Raw genomic sequence first — 26,359 nt, 5'->3', positions numbered from 1 at the left:
TAACATATTTTAGCAAACAGCATAATAAATGTTTCTTGAGTGGGGGAGGGAAGAAAGGCGGGGAAGCTTTTTCCACCCTCACGTATGTTAAAAAATACAGGCCAATGTCAACCAAATTACCAGGGAATTAGCTCTAATTCTACTTCTCGTCTGGCCCATCTAATCAAGAGTTGACTCAGCTTCTAAAGTCTAGGCATGGAAGTAAAGCTTTATCCTCCCCCTAAGACTGCCCTCCCTCTGGGTGCCACACTACCTCAGACATGCCTTTAATCACATACCTGAGTCCGCCTCCTTGTCCTGACCTTGGTTCTTGAGTGCCACTTTGCTTGGTGAGTCTTCAAGGGTTATTTCCTGAAAGATGGTGGCTGGGCCTCGGAAGATGAAGCAGGGGGAAGAGAAGGCTCATGTCCAGCAGGCTGGGCTGCCATAAATCTGCTAGACCCAGCTCCATTTCCAGCAGGCGGAACTTCATATCCTGGAGGAGGGGCTTCATTTGCAGCCGGTGGGGTTTCATTTCCAGCTGGTAGGGGTCCGTATCCTGCAGGAGGGGTTCCACATACCCCAGGTGGGGGTCTGTATCCCACAGGTGGGGACCCGTATCCTGCTTGTGGGGGTCTGTATCCCACCTGTGGGGTTCCACACACCCCTGGCGAGGGGCCGTATCCCGCCTGCAGGTGTCCGTATCCCACTTGTGGGGTTCTGTATCCTGCCTGTGGGGGTCCATAGACGACAAATGGGTATGCTGAGAAGGAAAAAAAAATCAGTTACTCATTTTTTAGAGTGGACACGGAGTAGGTAAGAAGGAGGAAGAAGAAAACTGACACAGGAAGAGAATTCAGGCAGAATAATGCTAAAACCAGATCCTTCAGCCACCACCAGATGAAGGCTTTATCATTTCCTGTTGTGGAGGGGTTCAAATTAACATGAAAATAACCCTACGGTTATATCTCTATATTACTTATAGTTGTGCTCATATATATAATTTACTTAATAAATTTTGTTTGAGTATGAAGAAAGTTATACATGCTCAGTGAGGAATATGCATTTGGAAAATAGAGAAAAGATGAACTTTAAAAGTCATCTATAATTCCACTCTCAAAGACTCTCAAAAACTGAATATTTTGGTGTATTTCTTTGTAGGATCTCTGTTAATATTTTTAGATAATCACAATCATAACACCCACACATTTTTTTATCTGGCTCTTTTTACTTGACATTATAAAAAATTTCTTTATATTATTAACATATTTCATACATTAAAAGCTGGACAATATTTTATCACATGGATAGGTGCTACTTAATTTCCCTGCTGTAGGAGAGCATGTTGTTTCCAACTTTCTTTTTTTTAGATTTTATTTATTTATTTATTTATTTGAGAGGGAGCACGCTCAAGCTTAAGCACGGGAGGGGGGAGGGGCAGAGGGAGAGGGAGAAAGTCTTAAGCAGACTCCACACTGAGCTTGAAGACGAGGCGGGACCCGATCTCAGGACCCTGAGATCACCACCTAAACCAAAACCAAGAGTCTGACACTTAACTGCACCACCCAGGCACCCCTGTTTCCAACTTTCTAATTCACATTGCAATAAACCTGGGCTTTATTTATTTTCTTGGTTACATTTCCAAAGTGGTTTAACTGAGTCAATGAATGGACAACTGTCAAGTTATTTTGCTGTAATACATATTTATGTTTCAGCTAACTAGAAAAAACTTTAAAAGAATTGTCTTAAAGATTCTCAAAGAACTAAAGGAAAATGTGGAGGAAGTCAAGAAAATGATGTACGCTTCAAACACAAATATCAGTAGAGGTGGAAAACTTAACAAGAAACCAAAAAGAAATTCTGGAGCTGAATAGTACAGTAACTGAAATGAAAAATTCACTAGAGGGATTCAATTCAGATTTGAGTAGGCAGAAGAATGAATTGGTTAACTTGAAGATAAGACAATGGAAAGAGTAGAGGTTGAGGCATAGGAAAAAAAACCAAAAAACAAAACAACCCAACCAAACACTGAAGAACAGTGAACAGAGGGACCTGTGGAACACCACTGAGCAGATCAACATACATACCGTGGAAGTCCCAGAAGGAGGAGAAAAAGGGACAGAGCAAATATTTGAAGAAATAATGACTGTAAACTTCCCACATTTGATGAAAACATGAATATAAACATCCAGGAAGCTCAATAAACTTCAAGTAAGATCAACTTAAAGAAACACAAGCTGAGATACATTCTAATTAAACTTTCAAAAGACAGAGACAAAGGGAGAATCTTGAAAGCAGCAAGAGAGAAGTGAATCATCACATACAAGGGATCCTCAATAAGATAATTAGCAGATTTCTCATCAGAAGCTTTAGAGGCCAGAAATAAACTGTCAAACAAGAATCCTCTATTTGGCCAAACTCCTTCAAGAGTGAGGGAGAAATGAAGATGTTCCCAGATAAACGAAAGCTGAAGGAGTTCATTCTTGCAGGGCAAGAAGTGCTTAAGGTAGTCCTGCAGGGTGAAGTGAAAGGACAACAGACAATAATTTAAAGCCATCTTTATAGAAATAAAGATCTCAGTAAAGGTGAATCACTGGACAATTACAAAAGCTAGTATTTTTCTACAATGGCTTGTAATTCCATTTTTTTTGTTTTCTACATAATTTAAGAGACTAATGCATTTATTTATTTATTTTAAAGATTTTTATTTATTTATTAAGGAGAGAGAGAGAGAGCGCGCGCATGAAAGTGGGAGAAGGAGCAGAGGGGGAGGGAAGAGGAGGGGGAAAGAATCTCAAGAAAACTCCACACTGAGCACAGAGCCTGACACGGGGCTCGATCTCACGACCCTGAGATCACAACCTGAGCTGAAACCAAGAGTCAGAGGCTTAACCAGCTGAGCCACCCAGGCACCTCTAAGAGATGAATGCATTTAAAAGAATTATTAGGGGCGCCTGGGTGGCTCAGCTGGTTAAGCGACTGCCTTCGGCTCGGGTCGTGGTCCTGGAGTCCTGGGATCGAGTCCCACATCGGGCTCCCTGCTTGGCAGGGAGTCCGCTTCTCCCTCTGACCCTCTTCCCTCTCGTGCTTTCTATCTCTCATTCTCTCTCTCTCTCTCAAATAAATAAATAAAATCTTTAAATAAATAAATAAATAAATAAAATAAAAGAATTATTAGATTATATTTTCAGGTACACAACTATAAAGATGTAATTTTGTGACATCAGTTGTGTACAAAACTAAAAGCTGGTAGACATGTATGTCATGTTCCAAGGAGAACTCAAGAAACAGCTACATTTTGGGGCCTGTTGACAGCCTGTTAGGAGACCCTCTGTGGCCCACCTATAGGCTGCAGACCACGTTTGAGAATCACTGTGGACAGGCACAACTGTTAAAGGGCACAGGGCATAAAGCTGGAGTCCTCAGTGAGGGTGAAGGGCATGGCACAAGCCGGATGGCTATACTTGTGTGAAGTGGGAAGGGGGAGGTGGGGAAGAGCACACTTTTTCTGCTCAGGCTATAGGCAGGAAGTGACTGTTCCTGCTAACAGGAGTTTCCCAGGTATGCTCCATATGTGTACATTACAATTAAAAGTAAGCCTGAAACTGAAGCCGTCACTTGCTGACCTGCCACTGGGCTTCAGTCTAGAAATGAAGTCATGGACTCAACTATTTTCCAGTTCCCTTAACTTCTCCTATTTCTCCTGGCATACTTTTCCACCTCCCAAGAAAAACTTCCCTGCCATTCCTTACCTGGACAAGGCATCTGTTGGGAGCACATCATGCCCCCCTGCCCAGTAAATACGTACAGTCCTGGAGTGCTGAACCAGTAATTTACACTTCCAAGTGGAACTCCTCTGGCAGCTGAGAAGACAAGTTTGGCAAAATAAGGACTTCTTAATTCTTTTAAGTCAGATGTACGGTAGCTGTCAACCAAATAATTAACAGAGTATCAACCATCATCTTACATGTGTGTCCAACAATGTTCCCAGGATACAAGATAAAAAATATACACCTCCCTTGTCCTGAATTGTATGCTTCTTGAGGGCAGAGATTGTGTCTTATTTGCCTGTGCTTTATTCAGGGCCTAGCATAGCACTTACCATAAAAAATATTCAGAAAACATTTCCAAGTGAGGATTCTATCAAGTTGGCAAGATACCTCCATTAAAGACCAATGTAATGGCAACGGGATACAGAAGAAAGAGAGAACTTCTTGTTATCTTCCTCGGCATCTCTCTTATAAGGACTCCTGTGATGGCATTTGGGACCCACCTGGATGATCCAGGGTAATCTCCTCATCTCAAGATCCTTAAATTAATTACATCTGCAAAGATTCTTTTTCCAAACAAGGCAGCATTCACAGATTCTGAGGATTCGGACATGGATATGTCTTTGGGAACCGGTATCAGCCCACCACACTAATTTCTGGCCCATGGCATATGACCAGAAGTGACGTACACCGCTTCCAGGGCTTTCCTGGTGCCAGCTTCCCTCTCCTTCCCTCTCTGCTGGCTATCCAGAGGGGCCGTGGAAGCCATGCTTTAGAGACGGCAGAGACCCTGGTACCCTGGGTCCCTAAAGGGCTCTGTGGTTCAGAGCCCCCTTTTGCCCCTGCTGATTGTCCTTTCCGTAAGCAGTAATACGTATCACCCTAAGCTATGGATAGTCCGGGACTTCTCTGCTTCGGTAGCAGCACTGTGTCAACGAATTCGCTGTAAACCGGACGCTGTGCTCTTTACCCCTGTTATCCTCCTTTTCAATACCCTATTAACAGTCTTCCCAGAAGTAATTATTTCATTAATTTATGTTGGCTTATTTCTTCTTTTTTAAAAATATTTTATTTACATATTTGACAGAGAGAGAGCGCGAGCACAAGCAGGGGGAGCGGCAGGCAGAGGGGGAGGGAGAAGCGGGCTCGCCGCGGGGCCGGGCGCCGGCCGCGGGGCTCCATCCCAGGATGCCGGGATCGGGGCCTGAGCCGCAGGCAGCCGCTTGGCCCACGGAGCCGCCCAGGAGTCCCTGTTCGCTTATTTCTTATCTGACTCTCACTAGACTGTAAGTTTAACAATGGTAGGGACTATGACGCCCTGTGCACTGCTGTGTTCTCAATTATCTCATACAGTGTTTGGCAAACAATAGGTACTCAATACATATTTGGTAAAAACAAGAACCAAAGAGCCCCAACAAGTCAGCTCTGCAGAGGGGAAGGGACTTCTGCAAAGTGTCAAAGAATCAGATCATGAAGCATGATGGGTAGTTAAAGGCCTCAAGGAAGCCCATTTCACAAGCTCTGACTCTTACTGGGGGAGTGGGGGTAGGCTCCCACACTTAAGCCATGATATAATCAGACCCATAGTAGGTCCAGACATTGGGCCAAGTTCACATAAGTTGCCTAAACTCTTCCCAAGTAGCTATGTAACTGCTGGGACTCTGTAGCTTTGCAGGCCAAGGAACAGATCTTAATGAGAGCACAAAGAGGATCCCCACACGTTGCCTGATTCTTAGTCCATAATCCTAAAAATAAGACCCCCTCAGTACCGTAAGGCCAAAAATAAGAGTAAACTCAAGACCCAGTATGCAATTATTCTGAGTTCTGCAGACATCTGTAGCAAAGAGGAGCTGGACTTCCAAGTGTCCCCTGACTCTGGGTCCCACATGGCTATGCTCTGTCTGCTAGGACACCTTGTTATCCAATGTCAGGCTTCCAGATGCTGTCTGCCCTTTGGACAACGATGAGCTGTTGGTTGGGTACAGTGTGTGAACTCCTTGGGCTTTATATCTTTGCACTGTATCTTAAAGGTAACAGTAAAAAAATTTCTTACTCCTCAGTTTCCTATATATGGCTTTTCTGCCACCTGTCTTCGTTTTTTTTTTTTTTGGCTTGATTTTTTTTTATTTTTATTGTTATGTTAATCACCACACATTACATCATTAGTTTTTGATGTAGTGTTCCATGATTCATTGTTTGTGCATAACACCCAGTGCTCCACGCAGAATGTGCCCTCTTTAATACCCATCACCAGGCTAACCCATCCCCCCACCCCCCCTCCCCTCTAGAAACCTCAGTTTGTTTTTCAGAGTCCATCGTCTCTCATGGTTGGTCTCCCCCTCCGACTTACTCCCCTTCATTCTTCCCCTCCTGCTATCTTCTTTTTTTTTCTTAACATATATTGCATTATTTGTTTTAGAAGTACAGATCTGTGATTCAACAGTCTTGCACAATTCACAGCGCTTACCATAGCACATACCCTCCCCAATGTCTATCACCCAGCCACCCCATCCCTCCCACCCCCCACCACTCCAGCAACCCTCAGTTTCTTTCCTGAGGTTAAAAATTCCTCATATCAGCGAGGTCGTATGATACATGTCTTTCTCTGATTGACTTATTTCACTCAGCATAACACCCTCCAGTTCCATCCACGTCGTTGCCAATGGCAAGATCTCATTCCTTTTTATGGCTGCATAATATTCCATTGTGTATATATACCACCTCTTCTTTATCCATTCATCTGTCGATGGACATCTTGGCTCTTTCCACAGTTTGGCTATTGTGGACATTGCTGCTATAAACATCGGGGTGCATGTACCCCTCTGGATCCCTACATTTGTATCTTTGGGGGAAACACCCAGTAGTGCAATTGCTGGATCGTATGGTAGCTCTATTTTCAACTATTTGAGGAACCTCCATACTGTTTTCCAGAGGGGTTGCACCAGCTTGCATTCCCACCAACAGTGTAGGAGGGTTCCCCTTTCTCCACATCCCCGCCAACATCTGTCGTTTCCTGACTTGTTAATTCTAGCCATTCTGACTGGTGTGAGGTGGTATCTCGTTGAGGTTTTGATTTGGATTTCCCTGATGCCGAGTGATGTTGACCACTTTTTCATGTATCTGTTGGCCATTTGGATGTCTTCTTTGGAAAAATGTCTGTTCATGTCTTCTGCCTATTTCTTGATTGGATTATTTGTTCTTTGGGTGTTGAGTTTGATAAGTTCTTTATAGATTTTGGATACTAGCCCTTTATCTGATATGTCATTTGCAAATATTTTCTCCCATTCTGTCGGTTGTCTTTTGGTTTTGTGGACTGTTTCTTTTGCTGTGCAAAAGCTTTTTATCTTGATGAAATCCCAATAGTTCATTTTTGCCCTTGCTTCACTTGCCTTTGGCGATGTTTCTAGGAAGAAGTTGCTGTGGCTGAGGTTGAAGAGGTTGCTACCTGTGTTCTCCTTTAGGATTTTGATGGACTCCTGTCTGACGTTTAGGTCTTTCAACCATTTGGAGTCTATTTTTGTGTGTGGTATAAGGAAATGGTCCAGTTTCATTCTTCTGCATGTGGCTGTCCAATTTTCCCAACATCATTTGTTGAAGAGACTGTCTTTATTCCATTGGACCTTCTTTCCTGCTTTGTCAAAGATGAGTTGACCATAGAGTTGAGGGTCCATTTCTGGGTTCTCTATTCTGTGCCATTGATCTATGTGTCTGTTTTTGTGCCCGCACCATACTGTCTTGATGATGACAGCTTTGTGATAGAGCTGGGAGTCCGGAATTGTGATGCCACCAGCTTTGCTTTTCTTTTTCAATATTCCTCTGGCTATTCGGGGTCTCTTCTGGTTCCATACAAATTTTAGGATTATTTGTTCCATTTCTTTGAAAAAAGTGGATGGTATTTTGATGGGAATTGCATTGAATGTGTAGATTGCTCTAGGTAGCATTGACATCTTCACAATGTTTGTTCTTCCAATCCATGAGCATGGAACGTTTTTCCATTTCTTTGTGTCTTCTTCAATTTCTTTCATGAGTATTTTATAGCTTTCTGAGTACAGATCCTTTGCCTCTTTGGTTAAATTTATTCCTAGGTATCTTATAATTTTGGGTGCAATTGTAAATGGAGTCAACTCCTTGATTTGTCTCTCTTCTGTCTTGTTGTTGGTGTATAGGAATGCCACTGATTTCTGTGCATTGATTTTATATCCTGCTACTTTACTGAATTCCTGTATGAGTTCTAGCAGTTTTGGGGTGGAGTCTTTTGGGTTTTCCACATACAGTATCATATCATCTGCAAAGAGTGAGAGTTTGACTTCCTCTTTGCCGATTTGGATGCCTTTGATTTCTTTTTGTTGTCTGATTGCTGTGGCTAGGACTTCTAATATTATGTTGAATAGCAGTGGTGATAGTGTCACCTGTCTTCTTTAGCGTTTCTCTCTTGTTTTTTGTTTTTTTTGTTTTTTTTAAAGATTTTATTTATTTAATTGACAGAGAGAGAGAGAGAGAGGAAACACAAGCAGGGGGAGTGGGAGAGGGAGAAGCAGGCTTCCCGCCGAGCAGGGAGCCCGATGCGGGCCTCGATCCCAGGACCCTGGGATCATGACCTGAGCCGAAGGCAGTCGCTTAACCAAATGAGCCACCCAGGCGCCCCGCGTTTCTCTCTTGTTAAGACCACCAACAAACTCAAATTTCCACATGCAATGCACATTTTTCAGTCTTAATTTTATCAAACATCTCTGTAGCAGTTGGCAGATGGCCACTCAGTAATGCTTGAAACTTTCCTTCCTTAACCTCTGGGATAATAAACTCACTCAATTCTCCTCCTACCTCAGTCAGCCCCTTTGCAATCTTCATTACCGTCACCCCTCCCTACCCATCCCTGAGATGTTGAGGACCCTTGAAATACCATCCTTAAGTCACTGAATGATCCTATTCATGGCTCCAGAGATGATCTGTGTGCTGAGGATTTCTAAATCAGTCTCTAGATATAGTTCATCTTTGGGAGCTGTGAGCTGCACATCCACTGGCCACTAGCATTCCGACGTACCTCACATTTAATAAGATGCAGGAATTACGAGTATAGGATCAAAAGAATACATCACTTATACAGTATTCCTGCCAAAATGCATGACCTGCATCTGAGCATGAGGAAACAGACAAACCCAAATTAAGGGACATTCTACAAAACAATAAGCTTGTATTCTCTTTAAAATGTCAATGTCAAGAAAGACAAAGAAAGGCTGAGTCCATATTAAAGGAGACCAAAGACCTAGGACAACTAAATTCAATGTGTAATCTGGGATTAGATCCTTATTGGAAAAAAAAAAAAAGTGTGCTATTAGAATTAGGAACAGTAATGGCTTAATCATTTGAATTTGAATATAAACCATATATTAAATAATAGCTTTGTTTCTATGTTAAATTTTCTGAATTTGATAAGTAGACTGAGGGTAGATAAGAGAATACCCTTGCTCCTAAATACTTAGGAATGAAGGAAATGATCTTTGTGACTTACTCCGAAATAGTTCAATAAAAACAAAGCAAAGGGGCGCCTGAGTGGCTCAGTCATTAAGCGTATGCCTTCAGCTCAGGTCATGATCCCAGGGTCCTGGGATCGAGCCCCGCATCGGGCTCCCTCCTCTGCAGGAAACCTGCTTCTCCCTCTCCCACTCCCCCTGCTTGTGTTCCCTCTCTGGCTGTGTCTCTCTGTCAAATAAATAAATAAAATCTTAATTTAAAAAAAAGCAAAAAAAGAATAGATAAAGCAAATGTGGGAAAATGTTGATAATGGGTGAATCTAGACAAATGGTCCATAAGAGTTTGTTGTAATATTCTTGCAACTTTTCCATAGATATGATTATTTTTCAAAATAAAAAGTTCCAAAAAAAAGAGCAAGAAGAGGTTTAGGGTTCAGATTCTAGCTCCATCACTGTCTACCTGGACAGCCTTGGGAAACTGTATAACCATCACTGCCTCAGTTTCCCCTGTTATCAACTGGGGATGATGATTGTAGCTACATCATAAGTTTTTGTGAGGGTTACAAATATTGACACATGTAAAGGGCTTGGAACACTGCCCACTATATGGTAAGCATTCATTAAATGTTAGTATTATTATATCTAAAATTGAACTCATTTCCTCTCCAACTTAGACTGTCTCTTGTATTCTTAACCATGGTTTATAGCATCATGATCTAGTCAGTCTTCTGAGCTAGAAAAATCATTCCATCCTTCTGTGTCCCCAGCACTTTGTCCATGTCTCTATTATGGCATATTTGCATATGTCCATCTCAACTAGATTATGTTCATCTCAGCTAGTTTGGAGTTGGGGGTGGAGGCAAGGGAGAAGGAGAAAGAACATTCCAGATAGAGCAAATTTCAGGGCACCTGGTGGGCTCAGTCAGTAGAGCATGTGACTCTTGATCCTGGGGTCATGAGTTCAAGCCCCATATTGGGTATAGAGTTTATTTTAAAAACATAAATAAATTAATTAGTTAATTAATTAATTTAAAAAACTACCCATAAAGAACAAATAGCATGAAGGCTCACAGATGAGAGAACAAGGCACAAAGAAGTCTAGTTAGATTGGAGTACAAAAGGGGAGAGAGTAGGGATATGAAATGAGGCTAGATTAAATAAAAATATACCATTAAGGGATTTATTTATCTTTTTTAGTAGGCTCTATGCCCAACATGGGACTTGAACTCACAACTCCTAAATCAAGAGTCACATGCTCTACCGACTGAGCCAGCCAGGTGCCCCATAAAAGGATTACTTGTATTCAAAATCTGAACAAGTTATCTGGTGTATACGTTAGATCAGTGCTGTAGTGCTTGACAACACCTCTTCCCTCTTCTCATGGAAGATGGGAACTAAACCTAAGAGAAGCAAAGGAAAAGCCAGAGAGGAGAAAAGACAAAAAGGCATGACAGAGGTAAAAGAGCTCAGGCACCTGGGGCTCCCTGACCTGAAAATGAGACTACTCAATGATATAAGACCAGCATTTAAATGGACAAAAGATTATCAGGTAAAATTAGTCATTCAGGTGTCTGAGTATAAGTTCCTGGTAGATTGCAAACTCCTTTAAGACAAGGAGGGACTGAATAATCTTGCTCCCAGCATGTGGTATGGTACGTGTCCCATAGTAGGGAGGCTCAGGAAATGCATGTTGAATAAATGCGCAGCTATCAACTGCCTGACCACAGAGGCCAAAGTCTTGACCCGGTAGGTGATAGTCCTAGTTCAATTCCACAGGCCTCAAAACCCCAAAGCGTTTAGTATCTTTATTAGCATTGCTCACCAGCAGAGGCAGCTTTCATCATCAACTGGGCAAATTCGATGGCACCTCCTTTTCTGAAGGCTAATTTAAAAGTAGCCTGTCCTTCCCAGCCACCTGGGGGAAGAAATGGCACACACTCACTAAGATGCTGGCACCGCCGGCCAGAGAGGACTGCCCCAGACAGAGACAGAAGCACTACCCAAAGGAGCAGGGCAGTTTTCTTTAAATTCCTGTATAAGCCAAGTCTGAATCTTAAACCTTCTGGAAGCTTTTGAGAAAAAAAAAACACTTCTGAGGGGGAACACTTACCATCTGGAGCTGCCTGAATGATTCCTTTAATGAAGTTGGAGGTAAAGACTGGTTGTTCGATGGTGCAGTTACTCATCAGATGAAATGGCATCATAAAAGAAAACATGGAGTCATTGACTGTGTGTGAGGTCACGAAGATCACCTAGGAGAGGAAAGAAATTTCAGAGAAGGAATGCAGTTTGTCCACGGATTGAGACATAGCAGAGCAATTCTAAGGTCAAGGCTGCTTTGACATCCTGGCCTAATTGAGAAACATCACCCATTTTCTTCCATATTCCTCAACATGGAAAATCATAAAAGTGTGAATGTTTTAAAACACTTTGAAAGTCAATGTCTAACCTCTCTCCATTTTAAGGAAAACAAATGTGCAGTTAATCCGATCAAAGTAGAATTACCCGGTATGAAGTGAGAAACAGTGTTCCCCTCTTTGTACCACTGAAGAGACTGGATCCCTCTGGTTGCTGTAGGAAGGAGAGCTCTACATCCTGACACTGAGTCAAGACACTGCAGAAAAGAAAGGGCAGACACAATACAATTTAGAAATTATATAAAATGACACATATAAAGCTTTTAGCACAGTTCTAGTCCAGAGTAAGCATTCAATAAATGTTAGCTGCTGCTGCTACTGCCATTATTTTATTGAAATAGAAAGGAAACTAAAGGATCTTATTTTCTGACTGTTCACTTATTCTTCCCCCTTTTTATCATTGGGTTTTTTTTTTTAAGATTTATTTATTTATTTTAGAGAGAAAAGTGCACAAGCAGGGGGAGGGGCAGAGGGAGAGGGGAAGCGGACTCCCGGCTGAGTGGGGAGCCCTACGTGGGGCTTGATCTCAGGACCCTGAAATCATGACCTGAGCTGAAACCAAGAGTCAGAGGCTTACCTCACTGAGCCACCCAGGCACCCCAGGTTCTTTTTTTTCTTATCAAATTTACCTTCTTCTTAATGTTGACTCATTAATTTCTTTCTTTATGTGTAGGAAGTATAAAGCACTGTGGTAATGGAAATGTTTCTCTGACTCTTATAGAGATGGTAAGGGATACAGAGTACTCCAGATTCCTCTGGCATGTTGTTCACTCTACCTGTCATGTTCTCCCCTCACTATTAACCTGAGAAACTTGGACTCATCCTATTCTCACTCACAGAATCCTACTGGGTTTCTTCTCTTTCTAAGTAATTATTATAATAGATATGTGCTTATTTGTTCAATATCTTAACTAATGATCATTAAGGACAATGTCTTTCCACTCTAGCCCTAGCAAACAATGGGTGCTACTAAATATTTATGGAAAGAATGAATGAATGAAAACATGCTTATAGATAATAATGTAAGCAGTAATATGACATACATCACATTAATGGCACAAAAATGTCATAGCACTTTAGTGGAAGGAGATTAGCTTTGGTTGAAGTGATTAAAAATGACTTTATAGAAAGGTTGAAGTGTGAGTTGATTCTTTTTTTTTTTTAAGATTTTATTTATTTATTCATGACAGACAGAGAGAGAGAGAGAGAGAGAGAAGCAGAGGGAGAAGCAGGCTCCCAAGGAGCAGGGAGCCCGATGCGGGACTCAATCCCAGGACCCTGGGATCATGACCTGAGCCGAAGGCAGACGCTTAACCATCTGAGCCACCCAGGCGCCCTGATTCTTTTTTTTTTTAAAGATTTTATTTATTTGACAGAGAGAGACAGCGAGAGAGGGAACACAAGCAGGGGGAATGGGAGAGAGAGCAGCAGGCTTCCCGCCGAGCAGGGAACCCAATGAGGGCCCGATCCCAGGACCCTAAGATCATGAGCTGAGCCGAAGGCAGTCGCTTAACCAACTGAGCCACCCAGGTGCCCCGTGTGAGTTGATTCTTAAGATATGAATACTGTTTCAGTAGGCAGAGGTGAAGGTAGGGGACAATCCAGATGGGGAGCAAAGAGCATGAATGGAGGTGCAAGAGCAGCATCAATGGAGGTATGCAGTGGAAAGCAAATTGCGCACTTGGGAGCAGCCTACCTGTGTGGATTCATCAAAACAGCATGGGAGTGGCGGGGGGGTGGGGGGAGAGCAGTGAGAGAGAGCTGGAAAGCCATGCTGGAACTAGAGCTTGGAGACACCATTTAATAGGCAAGAAGAAACTGTGAGCTGCAGCTGTCTCAGCATCTAGTCACATGATCAAGGAGGTGGTGGTGTATCAGAGGCACCATTTTAAGAATCCCTAAGGGGTGCTGTGCTGGCTCAGTCAGTAGAGCATGCAGCTCTTCATCTTGGGGTCATGAGTTCAAGTCCCATGGTGGGTGTGGAGATTACTTAAGATTACTTAAAAAAAAAAAAATCCCTAAAATATTCCTGATGTGCAGCGATAAGAACCGGAACTGGGGGGGTATGTGTTGATAAAAAGGGATTTTTAAGATACAATGAAAATATAGGATGCCAGCAAAAATGTCAGGAAAAATAGGGAACTCCAGGAGTGCCTGGCTGGTGTAGTTGGTTGAGTGTCAGACTCTTGGTTTGGGGTCAGGTTGTGGTCTCAAGGTCTGGGATCATGTCCCAAGTCACGGTCCACACTCAGAGAGGAGTCTGCTTGGGACACTCTCTCCCTTTCCCTCTGCACCTCCTCTCTCTCTCTCCCAAGTACATAAATAAATCTTAAAAAAAATAGGGTACTCCAAAACTCAGTTCAGAAGTCTGGAATCTAATCAAAACCTTATAGCAACTAAGAGAATGTTTAATCAAGAAAAAATAGCTGAGTCTCAGTAAGAGAGCTTTGTGACACTTTAACTTACCCTGGTACCATCCTCCAATCCCCAGTTTGGCAACAGCCTTAAGAATAACCCGCATTCCTAGTGTGGTGTCAAGTACCAAAGGGAGCAGAGCACACCTTATTCTCAAAGAATTGTGGTTGTTTTAACTTGTCTGGTAGCTCCCTGAGGGGTTGGCTCAAAGGGTATGTGCCTAATTCAGGCACTACCCAGGTAACTACCCAGGGTGCATTTGTCAAAAACAGTTCAAGGTAAATGTATTAGTTGCTGCTATATGGGGCAAAGGATGACACTTAGTGCAAACAAACAAAACTGAAAAGTTAGGGAGGAAAGGCTGATGAGATGCTTTAGGGAATAAAGGCTTTGAAAAGCTCTGACCATATTCATGGGAATCTAGAAAGCCACATGCATATCTGCCCAGGGATGGATTCATGCTCAGAAGAAAACTGAGAAGGCCCAAAACTTTTACCTCTGGTTGACAACGAGGCTCTGCTCAAGCAGGAAGTGAAAGCTAAGACAGAGCTGTAAACTGCCTGGCTGAGTGACAAAAACATGCTCCAAACACATAAGTAGACCCCATCTGCAAAAGCAGGAAGCTTTTGTTTTATTTTATTTTTTTTTATTTTTTGATATATGAGGAAATAGTCAAATCACTAGTTGGCTACTAAGTTAATATAAAAGAGACTTCAGTGGCCACACATGACAAAGAGTACAAACTTTACAAAATTTATAATTCAGAAAAGCCATTAAACAAACAATAACTACAACAAGCAGCAACAATGTACCCTGAGGAAGAGAGAAAATCTGATTTTCAGAGTTGCCAAATTATAATATTCAGAATGTCCAGTTTTCAACAACAAAAAATCACAAGGCATGCAAAGAAACAAGTAAGTATAGCCCATATGTTCTTCTGTGAGCATTGGACAATCAAATTAATAGAAACTGCCCTGAGGAAGCCCACATATTGGATTAACTAAACAAAGACATTGTTTATTTGTTTGTTTGTTTGTTTGTTTGTTTGTTTGTTTGTTTGTTTTTTAGGTGAACTCCACCCACAACGTGGTGCTCAAACTCCCAACTCCAAGATCAAGAGTCATTCGCTCTACTGACTGAACCAGACAGGCACCCCACTAGACCAAGACTTTAAATAAACTATTTTAAGTATGCTTAAAAAGTTCAAGAAACCATGTCTAAATAACCAAAGGAGATAATGAGAACAATGTCTCAAAAAGTAGAGAATATCAATAAAGAGACAGAAATAGAAAAATGAACCAAATAGAAATTCTGAAGGTGGAGACTGCAATAAGTAAAATGAAAAATTCAATAGTGCTGGGCTTAATGGCAGATTTCAGCAGGCAGAGGAAAGAGTCAGTGAACTTGAAGATAGGTCAACTAAGAATAACAGTTACTACCCAAGTAACAGAAAGAAAAAAGAATGAAGAAAAATGAACAGAGTCTAACAGACCTGTGGGACAAAATCAAGCTTACAACCAAATGCATAATGAGACTGCCAGAAGGAGAGGAGAGGGGAAAAGGGGGCATAAAGAAAATTTGAAAAAATAATGGCCAAAATCCCCTCCAATTTAATGAAAGACATGAATCTACACATCCAAGCTCAACAAACTCCTACTAGGATAAACTCAAAAAGATCCACACCAAGACACATTATAATCAAACTGCTGAAAGCCAAATACAGAGACTCTTAAAAGCAGCAAGAGAAAAGAATCATCATGTACAAAGAATCCTCAATAAGACAAATAGCTGACTTCTCATCAAAAACTATGGAGGCAGGGGCACCTGGGTGGCTCAGTCGGTTAAGTGGCTGCCTTTGGCTCGGGTCCTGATCCCAGAGTCCTGGGATTGAGCCCCACATCGGGCTCCCTGCTCAGCGTGGAGTCTGCCCCTCTACCTCTGCCCCTCCCCCTGCTTGTGCTCTCTCTCTCACTCTCTCAAATAAATAAAATCTTTGTTTATTACTTAAAAAAATTTTTTTTAAGATTTTTATTTATTTATTTGAGAGAGAGAGCAGGAGAGAGAGAGAAAGAGCATGAATGGAGGGAGGGAGGGAGGGAGGGAGGGAGAGGAAGAAGCAGACTCCCCGCTGAGCAGGGAGCCTAACACAGGACTCAATCCCAGGACCCTAGGACAATGAGCCAAGCTGAAGGCAGATGCTTAACTGACTGAGCCACCCAGGCACCCCTCAAATAAATAAAATCTTAAAAAAAAAAAAAACTATGGATGCAGGAGGTAGTGGGATGATGTATACAAAGTGCTGAAAAGAAAAAAAAAATCTGTCAACCACAAATTCTGTATCTGGCAAAACCATCCTTCAAAAATTAAGGAGAAATTAAAATATTACCATGTAAATAAAAACTGAGAGTTCATCACTAGTAGGTCTGAACTGTAAGAAATGCCAAAGGAAGTCCTTCAGCCTGAAATAAAAAGACACTAAAGAGGCACCTGGATGGCTCAGTCAGTTATGAGTCTAACTCTTGATTTAGGCTCAGGTTATGATCTCAGGGTTGTGAAATCGAGCCTCACATTGGGCTCCATGCTGTGTGTGGAGCCTGCTTGGGATTCTCTCTTCCCCTCTCCTTCTGTCCCTCCCCCACCTCTCTCTAAAAAAATTAAAATAAATAAAAATAAAAAGACACAGACAGTAAATCAAACCCATACAAATAGAGAACACTGGTAAAGCCAACTACATAGGTAAATATAAAAGTCAGTATTAATGTATTTTTGGTTTGGAACTCTTCATTTCTTCCTATATGAATTAAAATGCAATTGCATAAAACAATAATTGTAGATCTATAGTGATGGGTACACAATGTATAAAGATGTAATTTGGGACAATAACAGTATAAGGGGACAGAGCTATATAGGAACCACTTTTTTGCATACATTTAAAACTAAATTGGTATTGGGGCACCTGGGTGGCTCAGTCGGTTAAGTGTCTGCCATCGGCTCAGGTCATGATTCCAGGGTCCTGGGGTCAAGCCCTGTACAGGGCTCCCTGCTCAGTGGGGAATCTGCTTCTCCCTTTCCCTCTGCCCCCACCCCCACTCATGCTCTCTCTCTCTCTCTTTCACTTGTTCTCTCTCTCTCTGAAGTAAATAAATAAAATCTTTTAAAAAAACTAAATTGGTATTAATTTGAACTAGATTGTTAAAATTAAGATGTTAAATGTCATTTTCAGGACAACCACAAAGAGAATAACTAAAATATAAACAGTAAAAGAAATGAGGAGGGAATCAAGATAGTATATTAGGAAATGTCTATTAAACACAAAGGAAAGCATTAATGAAGGATTTGAAACACACAGGAAACAAATAGCAAAGGAGCAGAAGTTAAGTCCTTCCGTATCAATAATTACATTAAGTGTAAATGAATTAAACTCTCCAATTAAAAGAGATTAGCAAAATATACATTTTTAAAATATGATACCTTATATACTGTCTACAAAAGACGTACTTTAGATCCAAAGACAAATAGGTTTAAAATAAAAGGATGAAAAAAGATATTCCAACAAATAGTACCCAAAAGAGAGCTGCAGTGGCTATACTAATATCAGAAAAAACAGACTTTAAAACAAAAATTATCATGAGACAATATTATATCATGATAAAACGGCCATCATCAAAAAGACATTACAAATATAAACATGAATGCATCTAATAAAAGTCAACTAGACCTGACATATAAGGACCTTCACCCACAAAGGTAGAATACACATTCTTCTCAAATACACATGAAACATTCTGTAAGACAGACCATATGTTAGGCAACAAAACAAGTCTCACCGAATTTATGATGACTGCAGTCATATCGAGTATCTTTTCTGACCACAATGGAATGAAATTATAAATAATAACAGATGGAATCTGACAAACTAACAAATATGTGAAAATTAAACAAAATGCTCTTAAACAACTAATGGGTCAAAAAAGAAATCACAAGTGAAATTAGAAAATAGAATTGAATCACCAGAAATTAGAAATTTTGAGATGAATAAAAATGAAAACACACATACCAAAACTTTTGAGATGCAGCAAAAGTAGTGCTTAAAAAGGAAATTTATAGGTTTTAATGTTTGCAATTTTTTTAAGAAGAGCAAATCAATAATCTAATTTTCCACACTAGGAAACTAGAAAAACAAGACCAAACAAAACCCAAAGCTAGCAGAAGGAAGGAAATAATAAAGATTATAGTGGACATAAATAAAGAATAGAAACAAAAGAATCAATAAAACCAAAACTTAATCCCTTAAGATCGGCAAAACTGACCAACTTTTACCTAGACTAAGAAAAAAAGAAAGAAAACCCAAATTACTAAAATTTGAAATAAAAGTGGGGATGTTATCAGAGAATTTATAGGAAAAAACAATTATGAGCAAATACATGAACAATTAATATGCCAACAAATTAGATAATCTATTTGAAACAGGTAAATTCCTAGAGACAAAGACCAAAATGGACTAAAGAAGAAAGAAAATCTGAATAGACTGATAACGAGTAAAGAGTGAATCAGTAACCAAAATAATTCCAAGAAAAAAAATCCCAGGATGTATATTATGCATTGTTGGGTGGAGGGTTTTGCACATGTCTGTTAGGGCCATTGGGTCCAATAGTGTTGTTCAGTTCCTCTATTGCTTTATTATCTTCTGTCTGGTTGTACTTTTGATCAGAGATTGTTAGGAGCTGGGTTGAGTGAGGAATGAGGAGTGACTGCTTAATAGGTACAGTTTCTTTTGGGGTGATGAAAATGTTCTGAAATTAGATAATGGTGGTGATTGCATGATATTGTGAATATACTAAAAGCCTCTGAATTGTACATTTTAAAAGGGTTAAAATGGCAAATTTTATGTTATATGAATTTTACCTCAGTAAAAAAGTGGGTTTATATATTAAGTGTAAAAGTCCAAGAAATCAATTAATCAAATTTAAAAGACTGTGAAGAAAGAATCCCCTGAGCTTGGTAATTCATTGGATCTGGGAGACAAAAAAGTCATGAGAAATCAAAGGTGATCTTTACCTCCAAAGAAACAGGGAAGTCAGAAAAAGAAGCTTATTGGGAACTAGGGACATAAATTTGGCTCTAGACATGTTGAAATATTCAGGAGGTAGGAGTACTCTTTGCAGTTTCATTCGGTCATGTCCTTGGGTCAGCATATAATGCTTGGGGTTTCTCAATCTTGGCACCAGGTGACTGTCTGGGTTGGATAATTATTTGTTGTTGTGGGCTGTGCTTTGTAGACTGTTTGGCAGCCTCCCTTGCCTCTCCCCACCAAATATCAGTAGTAGCCCACCCCCACCCCAAACTGTGAAACCAAAAATGTCTCCTGAGGGCAAAATCACCCCAGACTGAGAACCACTGTCCTACAAGGATGGCACATTGACTGCAAACTTTCAGTGAAAGTATAGTCCAGTGAAACAAAGAATGAATTTTCACCACGTTGGTAAATGTTACAATGTGGAGACAACAAATTTCTAAAAAAGAGGTAAAAATGGCAAATGAAATTTCACAGCACCATTTGGTTAAGGATATCAAATACTATTCTGTCTCCAGCACTAACAAGAACTTCACCAAAAATTCAAGCGCCAATAGTTAATCATCTGAATTTGAGTTAATGTCTTTATAATGCATTGAGCTCTAAGTAACTGCTACTAAATATGCAAAGATTTCACATACTTCACATATTTTTATCTATAATTTGTAAGTAGGTTCCCAGCTAAAGAGAAATGGTTCTGATATATGAACCTTCCAAAGGATGTACAATTTTAGATCCAACTATATGCTATCTACAAGAGACTAACTTTATTTTTTACTATTTTTTATTGAAGTATAATTAACATGCAGTGTTGTGTTAATTTCAAGTGTACAATATGGTGATTCAACAATGTTCTTAAGTACACATGGAACATTCTCCATGATAGGTTACATGTTAGGCCACAAAACAAGTCTTAACAAATTCAAGAAAATTAAAATCATCTGAAGTATTTTTTCTGAGTACAATGGAATGAAACTAGAAATCAATAGCATGAGGAAAACTAGAAAATCCACAAATATGTGGAAATGAAACAACACATTTTTATATAACCAAAGGTCAAATAAAAAGTCCCAAGGGAAATTGGAAAATACCTTGAAATGAGTAAGAATGAAAACACAACATGCCAAAACTATGGGATGCATCAAAGCACTGTTAAGAGGGAAGTTTCTATCTGTATATGCATACATAAAAGAGAATAAAGATCTCAAGTTAACAACCTAACTTTATACCTCCAGAAACTAAAGAGCAAACTAAACCCAAAGCTAGTAGAAGGAAGGAAATAAAGATTAGAGCTGACATAAATAAGAGAGAGAATACAAAAGCAACAGAAAAAAAATCAGTGAAACTAAGTTGTCTTTTTTTAAAGATCAATGAAACTGACAAACCCTTGGCTAGATTAACTAATTAAAAAAAGAGAGATGACTCAAATTACCAAAATCAGAAATGAAAGAAAGGACATTACAATGGATGCTGCAAAAATAAAAAGGATTATAAGAGAATATTATGAAAAATTTTATGCCAACATATTGGATAACCTGGAAGAAATGGATAAATTCCCAGGAGCTAATTCATGAATAAATAGAAAACCTGAACAAACCAATAATAAGTAAAAAGATTGAATCAGTAACCAAGAACTTCCCAGCAAAGAAAAGCCCAGGACCAGAGGGCTACACTGGACAATTCACCAAACATTAAAAGAATACTTAACACTAATCCTCCTGAAAATCTGCCCAAAAACTGAGGAGAAGGGAACACTTCCAAGGTCATTCTCTGAGGCCAGCATTACCCTGATGTCAAAGCTAGAAAAAGATACAAGACAAGAAAACTACAGATTAACATCTCTGAAAAACACTGATGCAAAAATCCTCAACAAAATACTAGCAAACTGAATATAACAGTACATTAAGAGGATTATACACATGACCTACTGGGATTTATTCCTGGAACATAGGATGGTTCAACATATGAATATCAATCAATGTGATAAAAATGGAACTACCATATGATCCAGCAATCTCACTTCTGGGTGTATATCCAAAGGAAATGAAAATAGGATATCAAAGAGACACCTGCACTCCTACGTTCACTGCAGCATTATTCACAATATCCAAGATATAGAAACAACCTACGTGTAGGTCAATGGATGAATGGATAAAGAAGACGTGGTATTTATATATATGTATCATTCAATCATAAGAAAGAAATCCTGTCACATGCTACAACACGAATGAACCTTGAGAACACGGTGCTAACTGAAATAACCCAGAGAAAGAAAAATACTGTATGATCTCACTTATATGTAGAATCTTAAGAAAAAAAAGTCAAATGCATAGAAGCAAAAAGTAGAATGGTGGGGGCGCCTGGGTGGCTCAGTCATTAAACGTCTGCCTTCGGCTCAGGTCATGGTCCCAGGGTCCTGGGATCGAGCCCCGCATCGGGCTCCCTGCTTGGTGGGAAGCCTGCTTCTCCCTCTCCCACTCCCCCTGCTTGTGTTCCCTCTCTCGCTGTGTCTCTCTCTGTCAAATAAATAAATAAAATCTTTAAAAAAACAAAAGTAGAATGGTGGTTACCAGGGACTCAGGGAACGGGGGAAATGGGGAGATGGTGGTCAAAGGGTATAAATTTGTAGTTATGTAGGATGAATAAATTTAGAGATCCAATGTACTGTAGGCATGATGACTACACTTAATGAGTATATTGAAAGGGTGCCTGGATGGCTCAGTCAGTTGGGTTTCTGCCTTCCGCTCAGGTCACGATCCCAGGGTCCTGGGATCGAGCCCCACATCATGCTCCCTGCTCAGGAGAGAGCCTGCTTCTCCCTCTCCTTCTGTTGCTCCCCTGCTTGCACTCTCTTGCCCTCTGTCAAATAAATAAGTAAAAACTTTTTTTCAAAAAATGAGTATAGTGAACACTGGAAATATGCTAAGAGAGTAGATATCAGGCACATGCATCACGCCAAAAAAATGGTAACTGTGTGAGGAGATGATACGTTAATTAGCTTGACTATAGAAATCATTATACATAGTATATATATGTACATCACATCATCATGTTGTACACCATATATACATATATATAATTTCTATTTTCTAAAAATAGTTAATATGGTAAATTTCATTTTATGTTTTTTACCACCCACAAACACAAAATCATTAACAACTTAGTAAAAACATAGAAAATTTACAAAGAAAATTTATCAAGGACAAATAGCCAACAACCTTAGGAAAAAAATAAATTCACTACCAATAAATTTTTCAAGATTCAATTATTTAGACTGACAGAAATAGCAAAGTTTAACACCAGGTGTTGTCAAGGGTGTGGTGAAATGGGCACTCTGAGTATTGAGAGGAATATAAATTGACATAATTCTATGGGGTGACTTTGCAAAAACATATATTTCTATATACATTTGTATAATTTAAAATATTTTTCACAGAATTTTTATATTTTTTAAAAATACATTTTAATCTAAAAAATACATTTTAATCTTTTAAAAAAAAGTCTATATCCTCTGATTCCACAGTTCCACTTTCAGGAACATATCCCCAAGAACCATTTTGACAGGTGGGCAAAGATAAGTTGTCAAAAGTGTTCACTGAAGTGCTCGCTTCGGCAGCACATATACTAAAAATAGTGTTCACTGAAGCAATGTTTATAGCAATGACAAATTGTACCCTGAACATCCCGGATGGGGCTTGAACAAAGATTCATGCATACTGGAATACCAGTTATTGAAAATAATGATGTAGATATTGATACTGGAGAGCATTCCCAATACACTGGCAAGTGAGGAAAACAAATTACAAAGCAGTCTCGGGTGTGGGGGTGTTGCATATATTTCCATGGAGGGAAGTGCAGGAGGATACATACCAAAATGTAAAAAGCATTGTTGGAATCTGGGGTAATTTAATTTTTTTTCTAATTTTTCTACAATAAACACATATGGTACTATCTGTACAATTTTAGAATATTGGTTAAAAAAAGAAAACTCAGTGTCTTCCCTATTTACCAGTAGAGTCCTATCTGCACAATTATAACTTAGCTGGGGAAAAAAAAAAAAACCTCCCAAGAACACAGCTACAATGTGATGAATTTCTCAAATGTGTATTCTGAATAGGCAAAAGAAGTCAAAATACAACCAATCTTCTCCTTCTCAACCTATTTCTTTAAAGTAGTTTCTATCAATACCAAAAGAACCCCAAACGATCCTATTAAAAAATGGGCAGAGGAACTGAATAGACATTTTTTACAAAGACGTACAGATGGCCAACAGACACATGAAAAGGTGCTCAACATCACTCATCTTCAGGGAAATGCAAATCAAAACCACAATGAAAGATCACTTCACACCTGTCAGAATGGCTAAAATCAAAAGACAAGAAGTAAGTGCTGGAGAGGATGTGGAGAGAAAAAAACCCTTGTGCACTGTCTGCAGGAATGTGAATTGATGCAGACACTGTGGAAAACAGTATGGAGTTTTCTCAAAAAATTAAAAATAGAGATACCATATAATCCAGTGATTCCACTACTGGGTATTTACCTAAAGAAAATGAAAACACTGATTTGAAAAGATATATGCACCCCTATGTTTATTGCAGCATTATTTACAGTAGCCAAGATATGGAAGTAACATAAGTGTCCCTCCATAGAAAATTAGGTAAGGAAGATGTGATACACACACACACACACACACACACACACACACACAGAGAGAGAGAGAGAGAGAGAGAGAGAGAGAGAGAGAGAGAGAGAGGAATATTATGCAGCCATAAAAAAGGATGGGATTTGTGCCATTTGCAACAACACGATGGACCCAGAGAGTATTACACTAAGTGGAATAAATCAAACTGAGAAAGACGAATACCATATAATTTCACTCATACATGGAATCTAAAAAACAAAATGACTAAACACACAAAAAGCAAAATAAACACAGAGGACAAACTGATGGTTGCCAGAGGGAATGTGTTGGGGGGTTGGGTAAAATGGGTCGAGGGGAATGGGAGATACAGGCTTCCAGTTTTGGAATGAATAAGTCACAGGAATAAAAGGCACACATAGGGAACACAATGATACTGTAATAGCATTGTATGGTGACAGATGGTGACTACACTTACGGTGACCATAGCATAACTTACAGAGCAGTCCAATCACTATGTTGTACACCTGAAACTAATGTAACATTGTGAATCAACTATGCTCAAATAAAAAAAAAATTAATAAAATAAAAATAAAGAAATATGGTAGTTTCTATACAAGAAGCCAGAGCACTGACAGGGTGGGTCTTCTCTGAGGAGGAGAAGGAGGAGAGGCAGTCTTTTTCCTTTCTGAGGGACAGGTGGAGTTGAGAAGTTCAAACCCCAATCAAAGCTCTCCCACATGCACTGGCCATATGATTTTAAGCAATTCTCTTTGTTTCAGTTTGAGAAATTCCTTGAGAAATAAGGGAAATACTACTGATCCTCATGGTAGCTAGAGCAGTGATGAGTATATAGCTCTTACAAGTGTTTGGCGATGATTAAGCATTCAGGAGCGCAGAATGGACCCCCTCAAGATAACTCAAAGGGCCATGAAATCGGTGTTTCTGTTACAATTTTTTTAAAACATGCTTCATGCCCTGCCTCCAACCCACACACAGAAGAGCAGAGAGACAGACCCGAGGCTGAGCGAGAAGATGCCCAGACACCAGATCAGAAGTGGCTTCAGGGCACAGAGCCACCTGCACACGGGTCGAAGCACTCCAGGCCGGTGACCAGGGAGACCTCGCGGTCCGAGGGGCGGGCCATCATCTCCTCCTACAAGGGAAGACGGACGGGCCTCCACCGCCCGTGGGAATCTGTCAAGAACATTTTCTCGGGGAGGAAGCAGCGAAACCAGATCTGGACATCAGCACTCGGTACTGTCTTAGCGGATCTTTCCGACAAATGCGCAGTCTCCCTGGAACACAGCACCGGGTGTCAGGGTCTCACCGCTATGCCGGACAGCAAAGGAGACCGAGGGCCAGTCGGAGCGGAGACGTGAGCCTGAGGAAGAAGGGCTGGGGGCAGCGCGCAGGAGTCTGGAAAGCTGGGCGGGAGGGACCGAGGAGAGGAGCCGCGTGGAGAGGAGGCACGAGGTGGGAAGGGGAGCGAGGGGCGGACCCCGCCAGCCCCGCGCACAGCCACCGCGCGAAACCCGAAGACCCGCGCAGCCAGCGTCCTCCTCCCTCGAGGTCTGGTCCCCAGCTTCACGGTAAAGTGAGGGCAGTCATCCCCCCACCCCCGTCGGGGCGAATAGAAAGGGGGCTTCTGGGGGTTCCGAGGGCGAGGCGAGGCCCCGACAGCGCGGGATCCTCAGAGTGGTCCGCCCTCCCGTCTCTTCCGCCTCGGTGTTCCGGGAGCACCGGAGGGGCGCGCCCGCCGCTCCCCCCACCCCCGCCCCGGCCGCGGTCACCCCGCGGAGGTCTGGCGCTCCCAACGGCAGCTGCACGCGACCCGGAAGGGCGGCGCGACACCCCACCAGTGCCTTTCTTCTGAGGCGACGAGCGCCTCGCACCGCGCATTTACCTGAGCGAGGCCACGCGCTCCAGCCCCTGCCACCTCTGAGCCCCTAACCGCCCGCCGGGGCACGCGGGCTCCAATGGCGGGGACGGGGCTCGGCCTGCGGCGCCCGGAAAAGGCGGGAAAGGCCCCGATTGGCTGAGAATTTGCAAGCCGCCAGCCCCACCCGTCGGTCTCCTCCGGACTCTGACAGCACCCCTCCCCGCCCCCCGGCTTCCCCTCAGGCACCTTTCGCCAAAAGGGATGATGGCCCCGCGGCGGTTCTCGGTGTGACTCTGATTCACCGCCATCTTTCTCCAGGGCCCCTCCTGCCACCCCTCAGATGGGAAGGGGCGGGGCCTGCGCCAAACCGGGGGCGGGGCTTTGAAGGGGAGGGCGGAGATTATGGCGCAAGGACGAGGGTGGGGGGTGAGTGGGCGAAGGGGCTGGTCACGTGAGGGGCGGTGGTCAGAGAGCTAGGCAGTGTCCACGTTGAGATGCCGGCTGAGGGGGAAGGGAGGGGACCCAGGGAACTGACCCCGCCTCTGGAGCGCAGAGGTTTGAGTGAGTGGCCTCCTGGACCCACACTTGTCCTCTTGGCTCCTGCGTGGTAGCCCAGGCATGGTTGCTCGGCTGCCCACGGGAATAGACTTAGAAGCAGGATTTTTCTGCGTCCCCCGTGGCCGGGGCAGGAGTCTAACGCCCTTTGGAGAAA

At 41.5% G+C, this 26,359-nt stretch overlaps 1 protein-coding gene across 1 annotated transcript; it reads right to left on the bottom strand.

Moving 5' to 3' along the window:
* Positions 1-344: 344 nt before the first annotated feature.
* On the bottom strand, positions 345-25,955 carry WBP2NL (WBP2 N-terminal like). Its single transcript, XM_028115646.1, has 6 exons — positions 25,894-25,955; positions 11,726-11,834; positions 11,331-11,472; positions 11,043-11,135; positions 3,732-3,842; positions 345-742 (listed from the first exon to the last, which is right to left on the bottom strand). Exons 1-6 carry the CDS (start codon positions 25,953-25,955, stop codon positions 345-347), a joined length of 915 nt encoding a protein of 304 aa, XP_027971447.1.
* Between the last annotated feature and the right edge of the window lie 404 nt (positions 25,956-26,359).

The sequence above is a fragment of the Eumetopias jubatus genome, unplaced genomic scaffold (assembly GCF_037043125.1).
Source record: "Eumetopias jubatus isolate StellerSeaLion01/CBP00866 unplaced genomic scaffold, mEumJub1_p1.0 scaffold_8, whole genome shotgun sequence".
NCBI classification, from domain to species: domain Eukaryota; kingdom Metazoa; phylum Chordata; class Mammalia; order Carnivora; family Otariidae; genus Eumetopias; species Eumetopias jubatus.
Note: the sequence above shows the minus strand (reverse complement) of the source record. Positions and strands in the feature narration are given on the sequence as shown.

What these genes read in the sequence shown, in the direction of transcription:
- WBP2NL (XM_028115646.1), bottom strand. Translation starts at nt 25,955, where the DNA reads ATGGCGGTGAATCAGAGTCACACCGAGAACCGCCGCGGGGCCATCATC. An exon ending in ATCATCCCTTTTGGCGAAAG is followed by an intron (nt 11,835 to 25,893) that starts GTGCCTGAGGGG and finishes TCTTTTCTGCAG; the next exon opens with TGTCTTGACTCAGTGTCAGG. An exon ending in CATTCAGGCAGCTCCAGATG is followed by an intron (nt 11,136 to 11,330) that starts GTAAGTGTTCCC and finishes TTCTTCCCCCAG; the next exon opens with GTGGCTGGGAAGGACAGGCT.